We start from the raw sequence: 20,686 nt of genomic DNA, 5'->3' as shown, positions 1-20,686 counted from the left end.
AAGGGGACTCAGCTGAGCTGCTCTTTCTGGCAGAGATGATGGAGTCGCTGCGCCCCGTGTGCCGTTCCATCTTTTGTGTCCTCTTTGGGATGCTGGAAGCGGAAAAGCCCCCGTGGCCTGTTGAAGCAGGAAGCAGTGTCCCTGCCTGGAAAGCTGAGCACAGGAAAGAAAGAAGCCCTACCAGTCAGCCTGGGAAGTGGCCTCTGGCCCTCTCTCTGCTGTACGTGGAGTGTCCTCCTGGGGGCACCAAGGCCCCCGGGCCCTGGTCTCCGTGATAGGAAGACTGCTGAAGGTTAAATCATGAAGGCGAGGGTGGGATTGTGCCTCCCCTCTTAAGGAAGTGAAGGTGAAAATTGTTAGTCCTTCAGTCATGTCTGACTCTTTATGATGACCCCATAGACTGTAGCCAGCCAGGCTCCTCTGTCTATGGAATTCTCTTGGGAAGAGTACTGGAGTGGGTTGCCATTCTCTTCTCCAGGGGATCTTCCTGACCCAGGGATCAAACTCAGGTCTCCTGCATTGCAGGCAGATTTCTTTACGGTCTAAGCCACCAGGGAAACCCCCTCTGAAGGAGGCCCAGCTTAAAACCCACCTCATCGCACTGGTTCAGAAGCTCTTTGGCCTCATTCAGTCTAGTGCAGTCGTGACAGCTTCTTCTGGGAAGAAGGGGTCCTTTTGGTGTGATCTGTTAATCGGATTTTGTTTGTTGAAGCATCTGGGCTTGCCTCTTCCCAGGAAGGAGTGAGTCACAAGTCCATCAGGCTGGAGGGACCCAGCAGGCCTTTTGTCAGACTGAACCTAAGCTTCTGCCTGCCCAAGGTTGTCGTCAGAACTTGTCAGAGGGACCCTCTTCCCCTCTGGGTCCCCGGTGACTCAGATCCCTGTCCTTCCACCTTAGGGAGAGCAACCTGGAGAAAGAAAACAGACTGCCAGGCTTCCTGCCACTAGAACTCAGAGAATCTGCGCTGTTTGCTGAGTCTTCAGTGTGGGATGTGTGCAGGGCGGTCCAGAGGACAAGGCTTCAGGGGAAGTAATATATTTAATATCTGTTTGTTAGTCCCACTTGGAAATCTCTGGGTTGACTATAAGGATTCTTAAAAATATGAACAGTAGAGGACTAACACCTTAGCAGAGCACTAAGGAACCTCAGGGTTAAATGTCCCTTGAGAGGGTTGCTGTTAAAATCAATATGCAAATACAGCTGTATTTAAATAGGTATAGCTCCCTCTAAAGGAAAGCAGATATATGAAAATGGGATTTAAGGAAAAAAAAAAGATACATTGGGAGAAATTATTCCCATTACAAAAGGATTATTTGCTTTACCAAAGGAGTCACTGCAGGCTCCTTCTAAATAGCTCCCTTAAGGCATTAAAAACAGGATCTGATTTACACAGTTTTTCAAGAATGCTTTTGGGTAAAGAAAGGCACACCCGTTATGGGTACAGAAATCGTTTTGCAGGGTTGGTGGTGTTTTTTTTTTTTTTTTCCTTTGCATCCTATCTTACTATCTTTGTAGAGAAATTTCTTTCAGCATAGAAAATGGGGTTACATAGATCTTTTTAAACAGCTACTTACGGTTGTACTTCTGAATCTTAATAAGATTCCAGTCTTTTTTATGCTGATTTTTTAGTCTCCAGGTTGAGGAATGGGTGTGTGTTCTAAGAGCTGAGATATTCAGGAGCTTAGTGGGGAGGGTGATCTAGTCCTTTTTCTCTAGCATTGTAAGTATTTAACCAATCAAAGCAAATTGCTTTCTTCCGAGGAAGAAGAAGCGCCCATAAAAGTTAGAATTGGGTTTAAATTTACACAGGCTTCTTCATAGAACTAAAAAAAGAAAAAGTTAAGAATTAAAAGAACACACATTCTTCAGTATCACATTCTTTCATAAAACATTTTTCCTATTTGCCCGATTAGGATGGTGGCTCCATAAATGAGAGAGGGCTCAGAAAAGGCAAGAAATTTCTGCAAGCTCACCCAGTGCCTTTGGCTGAGCGGAGAAGTTTTAACCTACCACTCTGACTTTTGTTATGAGCTTTGAAAGTCTCACCCTCCCCACCAAATCCTACTCCATAGGATGGTCTGCTCATGCCTAGGATAAGGTCGGCCTCCTCCTGCCTCCCCCAGGGTCAAGGCTGGGTAGAAACACCTCTGCTGCTGAAATCAGTGTTCTCCTCTGAAACTTCTCTTCAGCTTTGACCTCCTGGCGGAGAGAGGTGGCTTTTCCTTCTGTCCTGGCCCCAGGGGGACACCTGACGGGCTGCCGTCCCGTGGACACTTCCAAGTCAGTTTAACTTGTTTCATTTCAAAAGTATGGACTCTGAAGCCGGACTGCCTAAGTGCAAATCCAGCCCCACCATTTCTGCCTTTGTGGCCTTGGACTTCGCTTTTTGTGTGCTTCCGTTTCCCCGTCGATAAAGTCACAGCAACCTTTTGTCATGAAGATGAAAGGAGATGAACAGTACTTACACATGAGTGTATGGGAACATCTCAATACTGTTACCTTTCATTAGAGCACACTAATAATATCTCTTCTTGCATTTAACTCTTTAAACATTTTTAAAAAAATACTTATTTATTTGGCTCGCCAGGTCTTAGCTAGGGCCCACGGAGTCTTTGATTTTTGTGGCAAGACGTGGAATCTTTAGCTGCAGCATGCGGGCTCTCGTTCCCTGACCAGGGACTGAACCCAGGCCCCGAGCATTGAGAGTCTTAGCCACTGGACTGCCAGGGAAGTCCCTCTTTAAACATTTTTCATTGAAAGGCTGGATTTTTAGGTTTTCCATTTTGGGGGAAGAAGGAAGGACATGGGAGTGACCTACCTCTCTTTTCCCATTTCAGCCTTGTCCTAAAGTAAGATTCTAGAAAGAATGAGTTTCGTCTCTGAGGCATATTCTTAAACACATGCACACATGCCGGCTTGCTTCCCTAAAAACCCTGAGGCCCTGCAATCTGGCTAGAAAAGAAAGAAAACCATTCCAAGATATTTAATTGTACAGGGAGCTTACAGGATTGATCGAGAGCTTAGCTTTTTACAATAGTCCAGTGAATAAGAAATGCTCCTGACAAACGATCAATGATAGGATAATCACTCTTTATCCCCCTCCTCATTCCTACCTCCTTTCTTCCAGGAGAACAGGGTTCAGAAGTCAAAAATCTTTATAGACGCCGCTTTTAAATTAAGCAGAAAATAGACATTGACATATTTGTTAATCTCCCCTAAATCATTACCAGGACTGGCTGCTTTGCTGTACAAGGAGAGGGGGCCCTGTGTGCTGCACAAGGGTGTGTAACCAGCTGAAGAGCAGCCTTTTTATTTGCAGAAAATAAAATTGAGAAAATCTTTTATTCCCCCTCTTTAGGTACACTCATCTTTCTCACGGGCATTTAAAAATGCATACCTTCTCTACTAATGTCTTTGCCTTGCTTTGCTGCTTTTGGGAAGGTAGGTCTTGAACTATAATCAGAGGCATTGCCAAAGGAATCAGACCTTGCAGGCTTCGGGGGATACTCTGGGATCCTCCTAGTTTCCGGAGGGCCAGGCTGTCGGAGGGGGTTTATTTCATTATTCTTTCAGAGCTCTAGAATAGCTTGACTGGGTGGATGAGAATTTTGTTAGTCCGGGAACTGGCCGCATTGTCCCTCTTGCTGGTAAAGGGGCCAGTTATCCCTCCAAGGCCTTGTTCCCAGAATGTCCTGTTCTTAAGCCCAGAAGTCCTCCCACTCTGCACCCAGTGCTGAGCTGTGCTCTTAACTCCGCCTAACACTGGACCAGACTCTGGCCAACTGCCCTCCTGTGGTCACTGCTTAGCCACTTTAGGTACTGTTTAATGTACAGGCTTCCAAGACAGCCAGAGCCAAGTGTAAATCTGACTTTTCTACCTAAGAGCTGGGTGCCGTTGGGCAAGTCTCTGTCACATTTCAGAGCCTTGGTGTACTTAGACCCTGTCTGTAAGGTTGGGTTAGTATAAGGATTAGAGATGGTGGACCTGAAGCAACTTGGAAGGCGTTCAGTAACGCTGAGGTGGTCTGCTGGCAGCCACAGTGTTAGCTGCTAACCAGACCCGAGTCTGAGCTGTGGTGACTTCTGAGCTGTGTGTTCCTGAAATCATGGAGTGCAGCGCCTGGTGCACGGGAAATGCTCAATAAATGGTGTGTGTTACACACGGGGCACATATCGGAATGGATGCTGTTGACCTAGGGGGGCATGCTGTAAGGGTCTGGAAGCCCCTGTTCAGCCGTGTGCTCGGCCCTGCCGTCTCTGGGCCCCTAGCAGGGCTGTGATCTTCCCAGCTGGTCTCGTAGGGCCTCAGGGGTCTTGTGAGTTCAGTTCCAGTTGTTTAGTCACTAGGTCATGTCCTACTCTTTTCAGAGCCACGGACTGTAGCCCACCAGGCCCTTCTGTCTGTGGGATTTTGCAGGCAAGAGTACTGGAGTGGGTTGCCATTTCCTTCTGCAGGGATCTTCCTGACCCAGAGATCTAATTCTGTTCCCTGCATCAGCAGGCAGATTCTTGACCGCTGAGCCACAGTTCCAGATCACCACGATAAAGTGAATATTGATCAAGTGAGTGCCGTGACTTCTGTGGTTTCCCAGTTCATAGAAGAGTATGCTTCCACTATACTGTTGTCTGTTAAGTGTGCAATAGCATTACATATACTGTCTTGAAAAACTATGTACATGCCCTAATTTAAAAAGACTTCAGTGCTAAAAAGTGTTCACCATTTATCTGCACCTTCAGCGAATCATAATCCTTTTGCTGGTGGAGGGTCTTGCCTTAATGTTGATGGCCGCCGACTGATCAGAGCGGTGGCTGCTGCAGGTTGGGGCAGCTGTGGCAGTTTCTTAAAATAAGACAAAAAGTCAGGTCTGCTGCTTCGATTGACTCTTCCGTTCACCAGCGATTTCCCTGTAGCGTGCACTCCTGCTTGAGAGCGTTATTTGATTTCACCATAACAAGTACAATTACAGGTACACCTAGCTTTATTGCATTTTCAGACTTTTTCATTATTATTATTATAATCCTCATGGTGATCTGTGATCAGTGACCTTTGATGTTATGATTTGATGTTTTTGTACTTGTTTCCGCATTTTTTAGTATTCTCTAGGTATGCCTGTAACAGGGGGCGATGTCCTAGCCACTCACAGAGTGGGGTTTATTGGCCACGTTGTCTTGCTCTGGTTGTGGAATGAGACTGAGGTGGCGCCTCAGCTTCCTCAGGCAGGAATCTGCTGTCCTCTGATTTAGCCTTTTCTAAGGTTTTGAGGGATACCACCACCAAAACACATGTACACATCAGCCAGGAACACACACAGCACAATGTGCAAAAGCTTCCGGAGCCCAGCTGCTGCACGCGGGGCCTGGCTTGGCCCCGTTCTAGCTCTGTGCCCTTGATAAGTCACATAAATAAGCAGTGCCTGGGTTTCCTCACCTGTAAGAGGAGGATAATAGGAATGGCAGCCTCCTAACGTTGTTGTAAGGGTTAAACAGGTTAATGGATGAAAAGCACTTAGAGCGGCGCCCTGTATGAATTAGCTTTGGGTGACTGATCATACGCACTAGGGGGCCAAGATAAACTTTTTTTTGGGGGGGCACTTATTTTTCTAATTTTTTCCATTTGATAACATTTTATAGAAAAGTTACAAGAATGGTACAATGAACTCCAGATGCCCTTTTCTCAGATTCACCTGCTGTTGCCATCTTGTCTGACTCGCTTTACCATTTTCACACGCACGTGCTGCCTCGCTCACTCGCGCCACACACGTACGCGTTTTGTTTGAACTGTCTGAGATCATCTGTAGACATCACGCTCCTTTGTCCATACATATTCAGTGTATGTTTCTAAGAACAGACTTGCTCTTACATCAGCAAAATACATTTATTAAACTCAGAAGCTGTAACTTTGATACAGTACTACCATCTAACCCATGATTCATATTAAAATTTTACCAGCTGTCCTAATAATGTCCTTTACGGCCTTCTAGCTTTTTTTGTTTGTTTGTTTGTTCCAGATCTGAGATCTAATCTCAGAGCACATGTTGCAATTTGTCCTCCAGGATTTTGTCTCCTTTAATCTGGGATAGTTCTTTGCCCTTGCTTTGTCTTTCATGATCTTGACATTGTTTAGAAAGTCCAGGTCACTCTCTATAGCATGTCCCACAATTTGGGTCTGTGTTACATTTCCCTGGGGTTAGATTCAGATTATGCATTTTCGGCAGGAATATTGCAAAAGTGATGCCATGTCCTCCTCAGGACATTTTGTCAGGAGGCACGTGACGTCAGCTTGTCCTGCTCTTGGTGCTGCTCAGCTTTGACAACTTGTTTAAGGATTTGTTCACTGGGTTAATCCACTGTAAAGTTTCCATCTTCCCCCTTTGTAATTAATAAGTAATTTGTAAGGAGATACTTTGAGACTATGTAAATATCCTGTTCCTCGTCAAACGCTCACATGCTAGTTTTGGTATCTACTGATAATTCTTGACAGAATCAATGACTGTGATGGCTGTAAAACGGTGATTTTCTAATTCTGCCATTCTCTATTAGTTGTTGGTCTGGGGAGAGGGAGGGCTTTCTTTCCCCTTCTCTTCCATTTAATTACGTGTGTCAGGGTGACTTACAGGTTCTTATTTAATTCCATAAATATTCAGCCCGATGCTCAAATTGTCCCAGATTTAGCCTGCTGGAACACCTTCACACTGGCTCTTGTTAGGAGGCACGTGACGTCAGCTTGTCCTGCTCCTGGTGCTGGTCAGCTTTGACTCCTTCTTTAAGGTTTTGTTCACTGGGTTAATCCACTGTAAAGTTTCTTTTTTTTTTTTTTTTAAGAAGTTCTTTGTTTTGGCCACACAGCATGTGGCGTCTTAGTTCCTTGACCAAGGATCAGACTTGCACCCCCTGCAGCAGAGACACAGACTCTTCACCACTGGACCACCAGGGACGTTCCCTCCTGTGTCCTTGTTACACGCCCGGTCAGTTTTTGAGTGCTTTCCCACATTTTGTGACAGTACGTTCCAGGTTCATCTTAATATTTCTCCTGCCCCAGCCCTGGAATCAGCCATTTCTCCAAGGAATCTCTTGGTTCCTCTTATTGGAGAAGAAAAGATCTTTGCTTCCCTGTCAAGGGTATTATACCCGTGACCGTCTCATCTCAGAAGCTGGTCAGCTCCCCTCCCAGGAATTCTCCAGACTGGAATGAATGGGCCTCCATCTCGTCTCACAGTGAGGGGCCCGCTGTTGTCATGCCGTGTTCCTGCTTTGGAAAGAAGGCTGCTGAAGGGTAAGGGGCCCAGTGTGATCGGTCAGTGTGAGAGCCCAAGGAAGGATCGCCCTCCCCACTGCTCATCACAGCTTCAAAGCAGCGGTGGGTTTAAAGAAAGAAAAAAAAGAGTGGACTTGGGTATCCAAAAACCTCATAAAACTGAAACTAGGTACTAGAGTTCCACCCCTGTTCTATTAACATGTGTTTATGGATGATACTTACAGCTCGCTCAGCAGCCCAAGGCTGTTTACGGCTTGTGATTCATAGTGGCATAAAAAGCGAGGCCCATTCCAGACGGACATGCTTGAAATAGGCCTTTCTCTTCTGTGTGCCGTCACCTGTGGTCACGCAGTTGTTTGTCAGCTTTGGTGACCAAGCACTTCAGGCTGTCGCCAGCATTGCTCCTTCAGCTAGACTTACGCCTCCTTGCTAGGCAGACAGCTAAATTTTCGGTATTGATTGCAAGTCTCATTCTGAGAGTCATTACGGAAAAAGTACGACGGAGCAGCTCCTCTCCTGGGATACTGTCGAGTCGGGGCGGGAGGCTCCTTGTTATAAGTAATTCCATGGTCTCATCTATTGAGTGAGGGTGCCATGTGCTTGTAAGTTGGGTGATTGAGGCGGGGTTTGTGGACTGTCTTTTATTTATTTGGCTGTGCCGGGTGGGTCTTAGTTGCGGCAGGTGGAATCCACTTCCCTGAGCAGGGATCAATCCTGGGCCGCCTGCATTGGGAGCACACGGTCTCAGCCACTGGACCACCAGGGAAGCCCCCTGCCTTTCTCTTTTCTCCTCCTCTTCTTTTAGCCCAAGAACTAGAGTGTCTGTCACGGTGGTTGGGGATTGGCTCTGGCCGTAAGGGCCCAGGCAGGAGGCGAGGAGGCGGGCCAATCCACCGAGCCGGCGTGAGACATGTGCTTCAGGCTCTCACTGGGGTGGATTCTGACAAATTTCAGGTTAGGAGTATCGAAGTGTGAGTTCAGAGCTGTGAAGCCAGGCAGCTCCCAGCTCTGAGGAGACAGCAGGTCCTCGGCGGGGTGGGCAGGTGACTGGACGTGGGGAGGGAAGCGCTGCTGGTCGGTGTGCGGAGGCGGAGGGCGTCCGCAGCTGGTCCACGCTCCGGGCGGGGCGGCGGCTCTGGGGCTGCTCGCCGGGCGCGGGACAGTGTCCCTCAAGGGGACCAGAGGCCTCCTGTCGGTGAGGTGGGGAGAGGCTTCCAAGAGGTGGTTGGCATCTGCCTGGGGTGTGGGCCCCCCGGAGGCTGCTTTCATGACTGTCAGCCCCACCGGCAAGGGCCCCACGGCAGGTCTGGCGTCTGCGGGGTCCGGTTACCAGCAGAGGCGGCGAAGACAGCGAGAGCCGGCCCCCGAGCCCCCCAGGACCATGGCCGCTCCCCCGAGCCCCCCAGGACCATGGCCGCTCCCGAGGAGGGGCTCCTGGACCCCCGGCCCTGACGGTCTGTCTCCTTGCAGGCACCCCCGAGCTCAGCGCAGCCGAGCGGAAGGAGCTGGAGAGCAAGCTGAAGGAGCGGGAGGAGTTCCTCCTTCCCATCTACCACCAGGTGGCCGTGCAGTTTGCAGACTTGCACGACACCCCCGGCCGCATGCAGGAGAAGGGGGTCATTAATGTGAGTATGCGGCCCCGCTTCTGAGACCGGTTTGTCAGAGACGCGCCGCTGGCCCGCGTCCGCCTGGCGTGCGCGCACACGGGCTCCCTCGCAGGGAGCCGTCGGCTCGTGCGTGGAGGAGACCGTGTTCTCTTTGTCCCTTTGCTATGCCCGTTACCGTCCTAAGACAGTTCATGATTTAGGTTCCCGGGTACGACTCAGGAGGCGGGCTCCATTTTACTGACGAGAAACTGAGTCCCACGCGGTGCCCTGGGAACAGCTGCCCCAGGGGTCCTCAGGCTGTGGGTTCCTCCAGGGTCAAGTCCAGCAGCAGCCAGTCCTCATTTAAAGTGAAGTGTTAGTCGCTCAGTCGTATCCGACTCTTGGCGACCCCGTGGACTGTAGCCTGCCAGGCTCCTCTGTCCCTGGGATTCTCCAGGCAAGAATACTAGAGTGGGTTGCAGTGCCCTCCTCCAGGGGATCTTCCCAAGCCAGGGATGGAACCCAAGTCTCCTGCACTCCAAGGGATTCTTTACCATCTGGGCCAGCAAGGAAACCCAAAACCTGCATGCAAGTTGAGCTATCTGCTCAAAACCAGTCCCACACGCTGGCTATCTAGGAATTCAAGACACCCCCAGCCCCAGAGCATCTCGGTCACATGTGGGCCTGCCATCAGCCAGGCCCATCCCTGCACGGTGCTGCGATTGGGGGTGCGTGGAGACACCCCCAGCCCCAGAGCATCTCAGTCACGTGTGGGCCTGCCGTCAGCCAGGCCCATCCCTGCACGGTGCTGCGATTGATTGGGGGTGCGCGGGGCTGTGGCTCTGAACTGGGAAGACATCTGCAGGAGCTGGGAGCTCACGGCCGGCTCTCAGGTCTCTGAGGCACTTACTGGAGAGTAGGATTTGTGTCTGTGGAGTGCCTCCCGCCTGGGCACCAAGCTCAGGGGACTGAGCCTACTGTTGTCCCGGGGTAGGACATCCTGGATTGGAAGACTTCACGCACCTTCTTCTACTGGCGGCTGAGGCGGCTGTTGCTGGAGGACCTGGTCAAGAAGAAAATCCACAACGCCAACCCCGAGCTGACTGACGGCCAGATCCAGGCCATGTTAAGGCGCTGGTTTGTGGAGGTGGAGGGAACTGTGAAGGTAGGTGGGCGCCCCCGGAGGGACCTTCACGCTGCTCCTCACCCCCACCCCAGCACTGCCCGGCTTGGCGTCTGAGAGTCTCTGGGCCTCGGCCTATGTCCTCCCCACAGTAACACGTCCTGGCGGCTTGTGAGAGGGGCGGTCGGGTGTTCCTTGCAGCTCAGTCAGTCATTCAGCAAACCTTCCTGAATGCTTCCAATCAGTATATGCCGGCCAGGGAGAGAGGCAGACATTGCTCCCGTCCTCGCTGAGCCCACCACCAAGGCAGGGTGACTGAGGCCTCAGGAGGTCACGCACAAGAGTGGCCGACATCAACCATGGCAAAGCCGGGGCTTCACAAAGCACAGAGTCTGACCCACTCTGTGGGAAGGGAGGGCAGAGTCTGGGAAGATTTCTAGAAGTGATGTCTCAGCAGAGACCTGAAAACAGTAGGAAGGAAGCCGAGGCAAAGCCGGACTGGGGGAAGGGAGGAATGTTTCAGGCAGAAGGAGCAGCACCCTCCAGGCCTGATGGCGGGGGTGCCGCGTGTGGGGCACCGCAGGCACCTCAGGATGGCCCGGAGCCGGGGTGGCGTGGGCCGGGGGAGCGTGCGGAGGGGGTGGGCTGTCCTGGGCTCTGCGGGAGCCACTGAGTGTCTCACAGGCAGCAGGACCTGTGTGAGGTGTGCCACCCCCTCGGGGGTGGTGCTGAGGGGCGGGACCCTGACACGGCACGAAGGCTTCCGCTGAAGGTCTTCCCGATCTCAGGTCCACCCTGCAGGGAACCGCAGGTCCGGCAGCTCCCGGGGGGTGACAGCTCGGGGCGGGCCGGGCGCAGCGCCCACTGAGGCCGCGTCCCCAGCGATCCTTCCCGGGGCTGAGTTCAGGAGCCGCGTCCCCAGCAATCCTACCCCGGGGCTGTGGCCAGGACAGCCAGGCCCCCACTCCTGCCTCTGGAACCGTGGGCTGCACAAGACCATCAGCGGGAGGACGGGCAGGAAAAGTCAGAACTTTTATTTCTATTTATTCTTACTAAGAAAAAGCAGTCAAGCTTTACTCATAGTGAGTATCTGGATTGAATCATAAACATCATACATACACTTTATCAGCATACGGGTAGTACGTGCTGCAAATACACTTCTCTCTTCCCAGTAGCCGTGTGACGGAAAACAGTTGGTGACTGCTGGCTGAGAGCATTGCTGAGGGGCTGCCTGGAGGGCCGGATGGCAGGCACACTGGCCTCCTCCCGGGAAGTGTCGCCTGAGGTCTCCGATGACTGTTCCCAGGAAACAGTTCCAAGGCCTGCTGTCAGTTTTAAAGTCAGTGGGTCGGGGTGATTCTAAGATTCCCCCCTGTGTTAAGTCCCCCCATTTCTTCACGACTGAAAAGCTGCCTTGGATAAATATTTCAGATGTGCAGCCGGGGAGCACAGCCTTCTGCGACTTGTGGTTCAGGTTCAGGTCAGTCCGTGGCATCATAACTGAGACAGTTTTGTCAGTGGCCACTGGCAGCTTTGTGTGGAAGTTGGCATTGAAAGTCACGCAAGTGTAAAATAAGAGGTGGTTGTGCAGTTCGGAGCGGCCAGCCAGGTGGCCACCGGGAGAGGGCCTTCCTCCCGCCTTAGTCACTGACGGCCGTGCATGGCCGCGGCGGGCACAAGGGTGCAGGAAGGCAGACCCCCTCTGAGCGGGAAGCCAGCGACAGGCCCTTCAGGCGCGCCCCAGCCCCCTGCCCCGCAGGGGGCGGCCTGGTGGGGAAGCGGGTCACGCCTCTCTTGTCGATGGAGGGAACAGCCGCCCATGTGCACACGCTCCTGGCTGAAGGTCAAGTGCAGAAGATACCCCGGCTCAGGAGGGGAGACCAGAGGCTCCGGGACCCAAATGTATCACTTCCCCCAGAAGACAGCGTCCCCCGGAGCCCTCAGGGCAGGGGGAGAGAGAGGGGAAGGGCAGGCAATCCCTCCGTGCGGCTTGGAAACCTCTTTCCGGATTCTGCGGGCTCAGCAGAACTTGGGTTAGTGCAAGGCAGGTGATAAAATCTGCAGCGCCCTTGAGAGCAGAGAGTGTTGCCCTGTTGAAAAGCTGTGTGGCTGCCTCGGAGGGGCCAAGCCTGCTCGGTGCTTGGGAATGAGGGAGCACCTCAAAACCCTCACCTTCCCTCGGCTCTTCAGACGGGGGTGGGTGTTGTACGCTGTCGTCGCTCAAGGTCTGGGGCCTGGCTTGGCGCCTCTGACCCTTACTGTGGTTGCTGGTGAGGAGGGATGCTTGGTGTAGGCGTCTGCTGGCCGTGCTGTGCATTCTTTTTCTCATAGAAATTTCTTTTCTTTGTTTTAAATCTTAGTCCTGAAAAAAGAGATTCTGGGACAGCGACACCGTGATGCTGTGTAACTGAGGAGCAGAGTTCTTTTGTCTCTCTTAGAGGAATCAGTTGCCATGAGTTATGGGACTCTGAATCCACAGGGGCAGTCCCACTGTAGGAAACAGTAGGGTTTACGGTTCGTAGTGTGACTGCAGGGAGAAGAGAAGCATCGCCACGGTCCCCTGAAAAGATAACAAGAGCTTAGGCTCAGCCTGGCTGTCAGAGCAAGGCACACGTGTCTCATGGGCACTTTTCCTCTGCTGACTCTCAGATCCATGGTGGAAAGGGTGTGGTTTTTCAGACAGGCTGACTTCCCACCCCACCCCCCACCCCATCCAAGCTCCAGTAGAAGAAATTGAGAAGGACGTGTTTTCTGGACTCTTAACACTTTTTGGATCCCCACTTTGCCATTTGCTGGCTTGGACGTACTTAACCCTCCCTTTCCTCACGTGTCAAATAGGGATGTTGTTTGTCTCACAAGGGTTGGGGCGTTTTTTAACGGCACTGTAAGGACCCAGCCCGTGTCTGGCGCTCAGCTTCCTCCTGGCGCCTCAGCGTGGCGTGTTAGAAGGCGGGCCCAGTAACAGCGTGGCCAGAAACGGTGGAGCCGGGCGCCCTGTGCACTCAGCCAGCTCTCGGCCTTCTTGTCCTTGTTGCTCAGCTGTGTCCGACTCTTTGTGACCCCATGGACTGTAGCCCGCCAGGCTCCTCCGTCCATGGCATTTCCCAGGTGGGAACACTGGAGTGGGTCGCCAGTTCTTTCTCCAGAGGATCTTCCCGACTCAGGGAACAAACCCGAGTCCCCCGCGTTGGGGACTCTTCTGGAGACAGGCAGATTCTTCACTGCCGAGCCACCAGGGAAGCCCTTGACTTGGCCCTAATCTGTCCAAGATCCAGGATGCCATGGTGCTCCCTTACCACCCAGGAAACTACAAATCCATTCTTCTGAATTCCCAAACGAGACCAATGGCCAGTGGCGGCCCTCGTGAAGTCGGCAGAGGAAGAAGCACCACTGACAGGGCCATCTGATTTCCACTGTCCCCAAGCTTCCCGTGAACAAGTCTTGGGCACCAAACTTCTGATTTAGGGCCAGGAAGGGAGGAGGTGAGGTGGAACATGGGCATCAGGGCTGGGGTGGCTCTCCAGAAATGAGGTCCAGCAGGCCACCCCAGCCCACGGGGCTATCACTAGTATACTCCAAAGCCTCAGGAAAAAAAAAAAAAATCGCTCTGCAGAGGTGTCTCCAGGCCGCTCACGAGGTGAATTATCTGCGAAGCCTGGGCTTCAGGCTCACATCCATCAGCCTGCGGCCTGCTCACCCTCAGGCCCTGCTGCACCACCACATAAGGAGGCCTTAACAGCAATCCGATACGTTAGGAATGAAACTTTCCCAACAAGTCATTTAGATTTTGTAAGATAGACTAATTACTACACACAATTAGTGAGCCAAGTCATGCCAGAGATACTGACCCACGGATGCACAGCCGGATAAAGTGCCTGCTGAGCATGTACGGTAAGGCCATGCTGCTGGGACCTTTAAGCATTGATACTTTATTGGCGTTAAAACTTTCCGATTGGGATGAGTGCAGGCAGGTAACGTATGGGCCCAGGCCTGTCGTGAGATGAGCAACCCAGCACGTCGCAGCTGCTTGAAATCCACAGTGGGAGTAATCAGGCACGTTTTCATAATTTCAAGGAGGGAAATGATAACAGTAGTGCGTCGGCTGTGCTGGATGGAGTGACAGGCCTCATGGCTCTGCTGCTGGATGGAGTGATGGGCCTCATCTCTGTTCCGGGAGGGCAGACGAGGAACTGCAGACTCCCTGGCCATGGGTAGGGGAGGCTTGCTCACAATAGCAGAGCAAACCCTCCCAGGTCTGTTATCAAAAAAAAAAAAAACCCGTGGGGCTGCAGTGCCTACATTTGTTGCTTCTTGCTAAAAACCCTGTTGACCAGGATCGCAACCCCGTGGCTGCTGTGCGCTCAGCGCTGTAGTTGACATTTGACCAGGGTTGGACTTGGGGGTCACTGTCCACTCATATTTTGAGTGACCAGCAAACCATTCGGATAAGGGGGCCTACATTTTCCAAACCTTGGGACGTGTTGCTTTAATTCTATCTGGGAACTTTTCCAGTGTTTGAACACCTAGCGTACTCTGTGGCTGCAGGAGGGGATGGGAGAGCCGTGTTCTCTGGAGGGCAGCGGGCCTGCCGGTGCAGCTTCTGAGCATCGTTAGAAGCAGGCATCTCGTTAGCTAATACATTACACCAATCAAGGAGAGTTATCTTAAGCTACAATTAATCTGCTCCCTGGCATATGTTGATAGGAAAGCATCATGCTGTTTCTTAATTAAAAGCAAACGGATTAAAAATGATTAATAAGAGTATTAAATATTCTCCTAAACTAAAGGCTTTGGAATTCTTGGGTAAATCTAGGTTTCCCCACCGCCCCCATTCTGAAGCCCAAGAAGCATACATTGTTTTCTTTCTTCCTCCCCCTAAATCCTCGTGAGTAAGGGCATGTGCAGAAGTCCAAATCACCACGGTGGAGATGGGCACGTCAGCACACCGTCCGCGAGTGGGCTGGACGGGGGCTGGCACGCGACGCTAAGACCACCGTGCTGCGGGGACGATCACCACCCCCACCCTTGTAGATAGAGAGTGGCGTGGTGCCTCCTTTTTCTCGGAACAAAGTACTCGCCTGCTGTTCAGCCTCGGGGTGCCAGCATCCTGCCCGCGCATGGCGTAGGGGGATGACTTCCCCTCAGCCTCGCCCTGTTCTGGCCGCCCCACCCTGACGAGGAGAACTGACCTTTTCACCAGTGATGACAAACAGGGACGGGCAAATTTGGGGCCAGGAAAGGAAATGGACCAAAGAACTAGAGAAGGCGCCTCGCTGACCCTTAATCCTGGGGCTCCTTAACTGTTACACTGTGAAAGGCCTCTTAAGACTGTTAGAAACGTGGCAGTCAGTTACGAGGTACATAATAACCAGCCAGCCCCCGCGGGCTCAACGGCCAAGGCAGAGATGCGGACGGGGAGGGGTCTGGGAAGAGACCCTTATTTTTAAGGTCCCGCGCGGAACCTTAGGAAGCAGCGTGGCTCCTGGCCTCCCGTGAGCTGCCTCTAGGGGTGTGATGAGCAGGCACCCTCCGTGCTTGGCAGGCCCCCCCCCCCGCGTCCCAGCCGCGGTGCGGGCGCCTTCGCGGGTATCCAGGCTTCCTGGGCCACCTCCCGAGCTCCCTAATACACCCACCTATTAAATTACAGCTCCAAACTCATTGTCATTCTGACTTTGACTCGGTTAGTGATAACAGAGGAGGATAGCGCACCTTTAAATGACGAGCTTTGTGTTTAATTACCCAAACAAAATGACATAAATATGAATGAGCCCTAATGGCAGTACTTGGTTTTCCGGAAACCATTAACAAAACGATTCCTAAATGATTTGTAAAGAAAATGAGAGGAGACGAGAGCCAGGAGAAGGCTATTAGGTTTCCAACACACTCCTGAATTATTATGGAGTCAACTACCTGGGAAATGCTCGGCTAAATGATCTTGAAAGAGGAGGTGAGAGGTGGTGTGTTGAGACTTTCGAGGCGATGGACATCCTGACTGTTCGGGAAACTCGCACAGAGAACTGGGGTTTAGGTTTCTGACCCGGCGGCAGGACCCCCCGCCTCGCCTCTGGCCGCCTTGGGCTCTGTGGCTGGAGGCCTCCACAGCCAGCCGGGACCAGAGTCCTATGCTTAGGAATTGTGTCTCAGCTCCTCAAAAAGCACAAGTTGCTTGCTTGCTTTTTTCAGCATTTGCTTATTTGGCTGCCCTGGGTCTTAGCTGCAGCGCTTGGGGTCCTGACCTCGGCATTCGAACTCTGAGTCGGGGCGTATGGGATCTAGTTCCCCAGCCAGAGGTTGAGCCGGGCCCCTGCATCGGGAGCATAGAGTCTTAGCCATCGGGAAGTCCCGCACACGTTTCCTGCCCACGGAGTCTTAGCCATCGGGAAGTCCCGCACATGTTTCCCGCCCATGGAGTCTTAGCCATCGGGAAGTCCCGCACATGTTTCACGCCCGTTCAGCTCTTGACTAAACAGGGACTAAACAGTGGCACCAGTGTCCCTGTGAGCACAGATGCCTCTGGGCGGTGCCCAGGTGGATTCTCCAGGCGTGCCTGTCACATCAGAAAGCTGGCCAGGGAGGGCGAGGACGGCTCCTGTCCTCAGGCCTGCTTCCGCCGCCTCCTACAGAGCCAGCTGTCACGGAGGAACTGGGCATGTCTCGTTTATGCTGAGGACACTTTTGCAGTGGCCCTCCCAGATGTAGAACGGTCAGGGTGTCCAGCCTGGGCAGGCCCCTGGCATCTGACCAGGCGTCATCTGTTCGCAGGCCTATGTTTGGGACAACAACAAGGATCTGGTGGAGTGGCTGGAGAAGCAGCTCACAGAGGAGGACGGCGTCCGCTCGGTGATCGAGGAGAACATCAAGTGCATCAGCAGAGACTACGTCCTCAAGCAGATCCGCAGGTGAGACCCACGGGAGGGGGCTCCTCAGCAGAGGCGGGCTCCCTTCCGGGGAGCGAGCGACGTCTGCACAAGCCAGCGGGATGATGGTGCCGCGCGGTCTTTGCGGCCCCTTCTGTTTGAGACACTGATCAGAGCAGAGCAGAGTCCACAACAGTGCTCGCTCAGCGGCTGGTCCCCAGGGGCACTTAGCGATGATGGCTGAGCTCACCGCGCCCAACTGTTAGCTCCAGACGCAGATCCTTAAACTGGGTGAACGGCTCTGGGAGGAAAGCCCTTTGCATCCTGGTTTCCTAGGAAACCACCTCCTCCCCTGCCCCAGCCAAGAGGGAGCTGTGTTCTAGAGGCTCCTGTCTCCTCCACGGGCTGGGTGGCAGAGACTACAGGGGACATTTTCCTGAACTTTTCATTTCGACTACATTTCCCTTACAGAAAAACTGCAAAGCTAAACACAGTACAGAGAACAAATCTGAACCCAGACGTGCCTGCTATTTACATTTCGCCTCATTTGCTGCATCATTTTTAGGTTTTTTTTAAACTTGTTTTATTTCATATTGGAGTACAGCCAATTAACAACATTGTGATAGTTTCAGGAGAATAGCAAAGGGACTCAGCCGTACATACACGTGCCCATGGTCCCCTAGACCCCTTCCCTTCCACGCTGGCACCTAACATGGAGCAGTTTCTTGTGCTGTGAGGGGGTTCCTGCTGGTTATCCACTTTAAATAAAGCATGTGTACATGTCCATCCCAAACTCCCTGACTGTCCCGTCTTCCCTTTCTTCATTTGCCGTATCATTTGTGTGTGTTTCATATATAAAAAAGTAAGCACACTCGTGTGCATTTCTTCCTTTTTCAGAACCATTTAAAGGTAAGTTACATCTATCATGGCCCATCATGGCCCTTCACCCACAATACTTCAGTATGCCTTTGCTAATAGGGCTATTCCCTGACATAACCATGGTAAAATGGTTAATTTTTATAAGTTGAACTAAACCACCCTTTGTAGACCACTGCTCGTTTTGAGTGTGCCCGATGTCTCCTCGTGAATAATTCAGGCTGTGCATTCACAGCGCGGATGTCACGTCCTGTGAGGGTGGGGCCCACGGGGCGCCGAGTCTGAGGGCGCATGACGCCACCTGCCGGTCCCCATGTTAGCTTCCATCACCTGGTCGAGCCCCCCACTGTCCAACTCCTGATCCTTCTCCTCAGACCTACTAACCTGTCTGTGGAGTGACTTACAGGCCACGCAGATTCCTGCTCATCAGAACTTCCGCTTACATTTAGCACAGGGGGTGAGTCATGCCCAATCCAGTCTTTACAGGAAGGTTGCAAAATGATAACGTTCCAACTCCTGCAGGCGCTCCAGTCACCTGTGGCCACCCCGACTCTCCTGCAGAAGTCCTCCCCCCGCCCCCATTTGTTATATATTCATTATTGGTATAGACCAGTGTCTTCCGTCTTTTCAGTGACTTTAACTCGGTTTTTGATGCCCCACGTGTCCCAGGGTTAGCCAGTGGGAGCAGCTTCATGCAGGGCCCACTGTCTTTGTGACATGCCCCAGTCTTGGTTTTGGTTTAAGTTACTTTCTGACATAGCGGAGCAGTTTGCGGTGCATCTGGTACCGACCGTGCTGTGGGGGGCCTGTCTCGAGCAGGGAAGCAGACGAGGTGAGGAAGGGGCTGCCGAGTCCGCGGTGGACCCTGGGAGCAGGTTCTCGGGCAGTTCTAAAGCTCTGCTGCCCCAGGCACGGTTGCCCCTCTCGGTCTCACCATCCCCAATTTCCCCTCCAGCTTGGTCCAGGCCAACCCGGAGGTCGCCATGGACTCCATCGTCCACATGACACAGCACATCTCACCCACCCAGCGAGCAGAAGTCGTTCGAATCCTCTCGACGATGGACTCGCCCTCAACGTAGGAGGAGCTTCCTGCCCACCCCCGCCCTGCCTCCGGAGCTGAGGGCCAGAGCGGCCCATCACACCCGAAACCACCGCAACGAGCAGGCGCAGGAGACCAGCGCTGCAGTCACGTGGCTTTTTGCTTCCCCTCGATGTGTTCCGGTTCCGCATGACACGTCGGGCCGCAGGCCACACCACCCCGTTCAGTATTTATTACCCTGGCTGTGGCTGCAGGCCCCTGTCCCCACCCCGAACCTAAAAGGCAATGACGGGTACAGCACGTACCATGAGGCCTTCCTACACCCGAGCAGGGCCGCCCTGGCCCGCGCTCGGAGGCAGGGTGGTCGGCAGGCGGCAGCCCGCGCTCGCCCCTGGCCCCGTGAGCCTGCGGCCACTGGCAGCAGAGGAGGGCCGGGACAGGAGCGGGGAGTGGGGATCCTCGCGCTGCTGCCTCTCCACCCCGCACCCGGCCGGGCACCCGGTCTCCTCGCACTAAGGCACTGCTTAGGAAGGCAAATCAGAGCGTGAGGTCTGCAGGTCCGTGGAACTCAAAAGACGGGCAAAACCGTGATCCGAGAAGCAGAGAAACCGAGTCACTGTTGCCCTGTTTCGGGGCCCCCACCCGGGTCCCCTTCTCTGAGAACAACCTTGGGGAGGTTGACCTGCCGTGGCCCCAGGGGCCACCGCGTGGCCAGCTGAGGTGCCCGGGGCCCCACTGGCGGTGCCGCCGTCCAGGCTGGCAGAGGAGGAGCCGGGGAGCTGCCTCCTGTCCCTGACGGAAACCAGGCGTTGAGCCACAGCGAGGGCGGGCCCGCCAGCCTCTCTGTAGGATGCGGAAGGCTGGCAGCGTCCTGCCGGGCGCCTGCAGGGCCGGCCTCTGTTCCCAAGTCCACCCTTCTAGCAGCAGACACTCCTGCTCGCCCTGGGTCTCGTCTCTTCCTCGAAGGCACAGGCAGCACGTGCAGCAGTGGAAAGGCACCCCGCTGACATCAGGGCCCTCGGCTCCAGGAACTGGCCTTGCCCGCCGTGGGGGAGCTTCCAGGGGACACAGGATCCACGGGACCTTAAGGTTGTCCACGACCCCCTCATGGTGCTGCTGTCCTCCAGGCTCATGGGCCGCTCCCCAGCCAGCGGCAGGGGCCTGTCACTGGTGATGGAGAGTTTCTTTTCAACCACCAGTTTATTCAAGGAAAGAGCCTCCCAATTCCGCTGCTGGTGTTCCTAAAGCAAGAGTGGCAGGTGAGCAGGGCTGGGCTAGCATCCGGTTCCTACAGCGCAGCTACTGCATCTGTCGCTGGTGACCGGGGAGGGACTCAGTAAGACGTCTGAGAAGCAGGGGTATGAATGCTTTCATACCTGCTCCAGTTTTGAGCCTTAACCTCCAGTTCACGCACAATTTGAGAGCCCCTCTCCCCGTCCCTGGGAACAGCCTGTGCAGAGAGGCCCTGTGGGGCCGGACATGTGGCCACCTGGCCCCAGAGCCTCACCCTGGCGGCCCTGCTGTGGGGTTCAGTGCCATCCTGGGCAGGAGAAGGTGGGGACGACGTTCAGTCCAGGAAGAGTGTCCACTGTGGCTGGTATCTGCTTACCCAGCAAGAATTAGATCCATCTTTGACCAGATTATTCCTCTAAACTTTTCTACAATAAATAAAATTCCACACGCCTACAGGTGGTGTGAGATCCTGTGCTTGCCCTGGCGTTTCTTCAGGGGCTGGGTGGGTGACGCACGTTTACTCTCCACCACCAAACTGTGACACGTTAAATGAACGCTTCGTCTCGAGAATTCAGTGATGCTCACTCTCCATCCCCAGAGCCCCCACTTTAGGTCCTTATTGGACAGGGCTCTTGTCTAAGGACAAGTCAGCACAGTCCGTTTCACACATGAGGTCACCACTGCACATGCGAGGCTGCCAAGGCAGAGGCGCGACC

The 20,686-nt window shown here is 53.3% G+C and overlaps 1 protein-coding gene across 2 annotated transcripts in view; it reads left to right on the top strand.

Moving 5' to 3' along the window:
* ACACA (acetyl-CoA carboxylase alpha) overlaps positions 1-20,401 on the top strand; it is a 214,412-nt gene extending 194,011 nt beyond the window's left edge. For both annotated transcript variants that reach the window (XM_068978814.1, XM_068978813.1), the window contains exons 51-54: positions 8,727-8,881; positions 9,837-10,007; positions 16,728-16,864; positions 18,654-20,401. In XM_068978814.1, the coding sequence (XP_068834915.1) occupies positions 8,727-8,881; positions 9,837-10,007; positions 16,728-16,864; positions 18,654-18,777 (587 nt within the window). In that variant the 3' untranslated portion in view covers positions 18,778-20,401. The remainder of the gene's footprint in view (positions 1-8,726; positions 8,882-9,836; positions 10,008-16,727; positions 16,865-18,653) is intronic.
* The last annotated feature ends 285 nt before the right edge of the window (positions 20,402-20,686 follow it).

Source organism: Capricornis sumatraensis, chromosome 8 (genome assembly GCF_032405125.1).
Source record: "Capricornis sumatraensis isolate serow.1 chromosome 8, serow.2, whole genome shotgun sequence".
NCBI lineage: Eukaryota > Metazoa > Chordata > Mammalia > Artiodactyla > Bovidae > Capricornis > Capricornis sumatraensis.
This window is presented reverse-complemented; position numbering and strand designations above follow the sequence as displayed.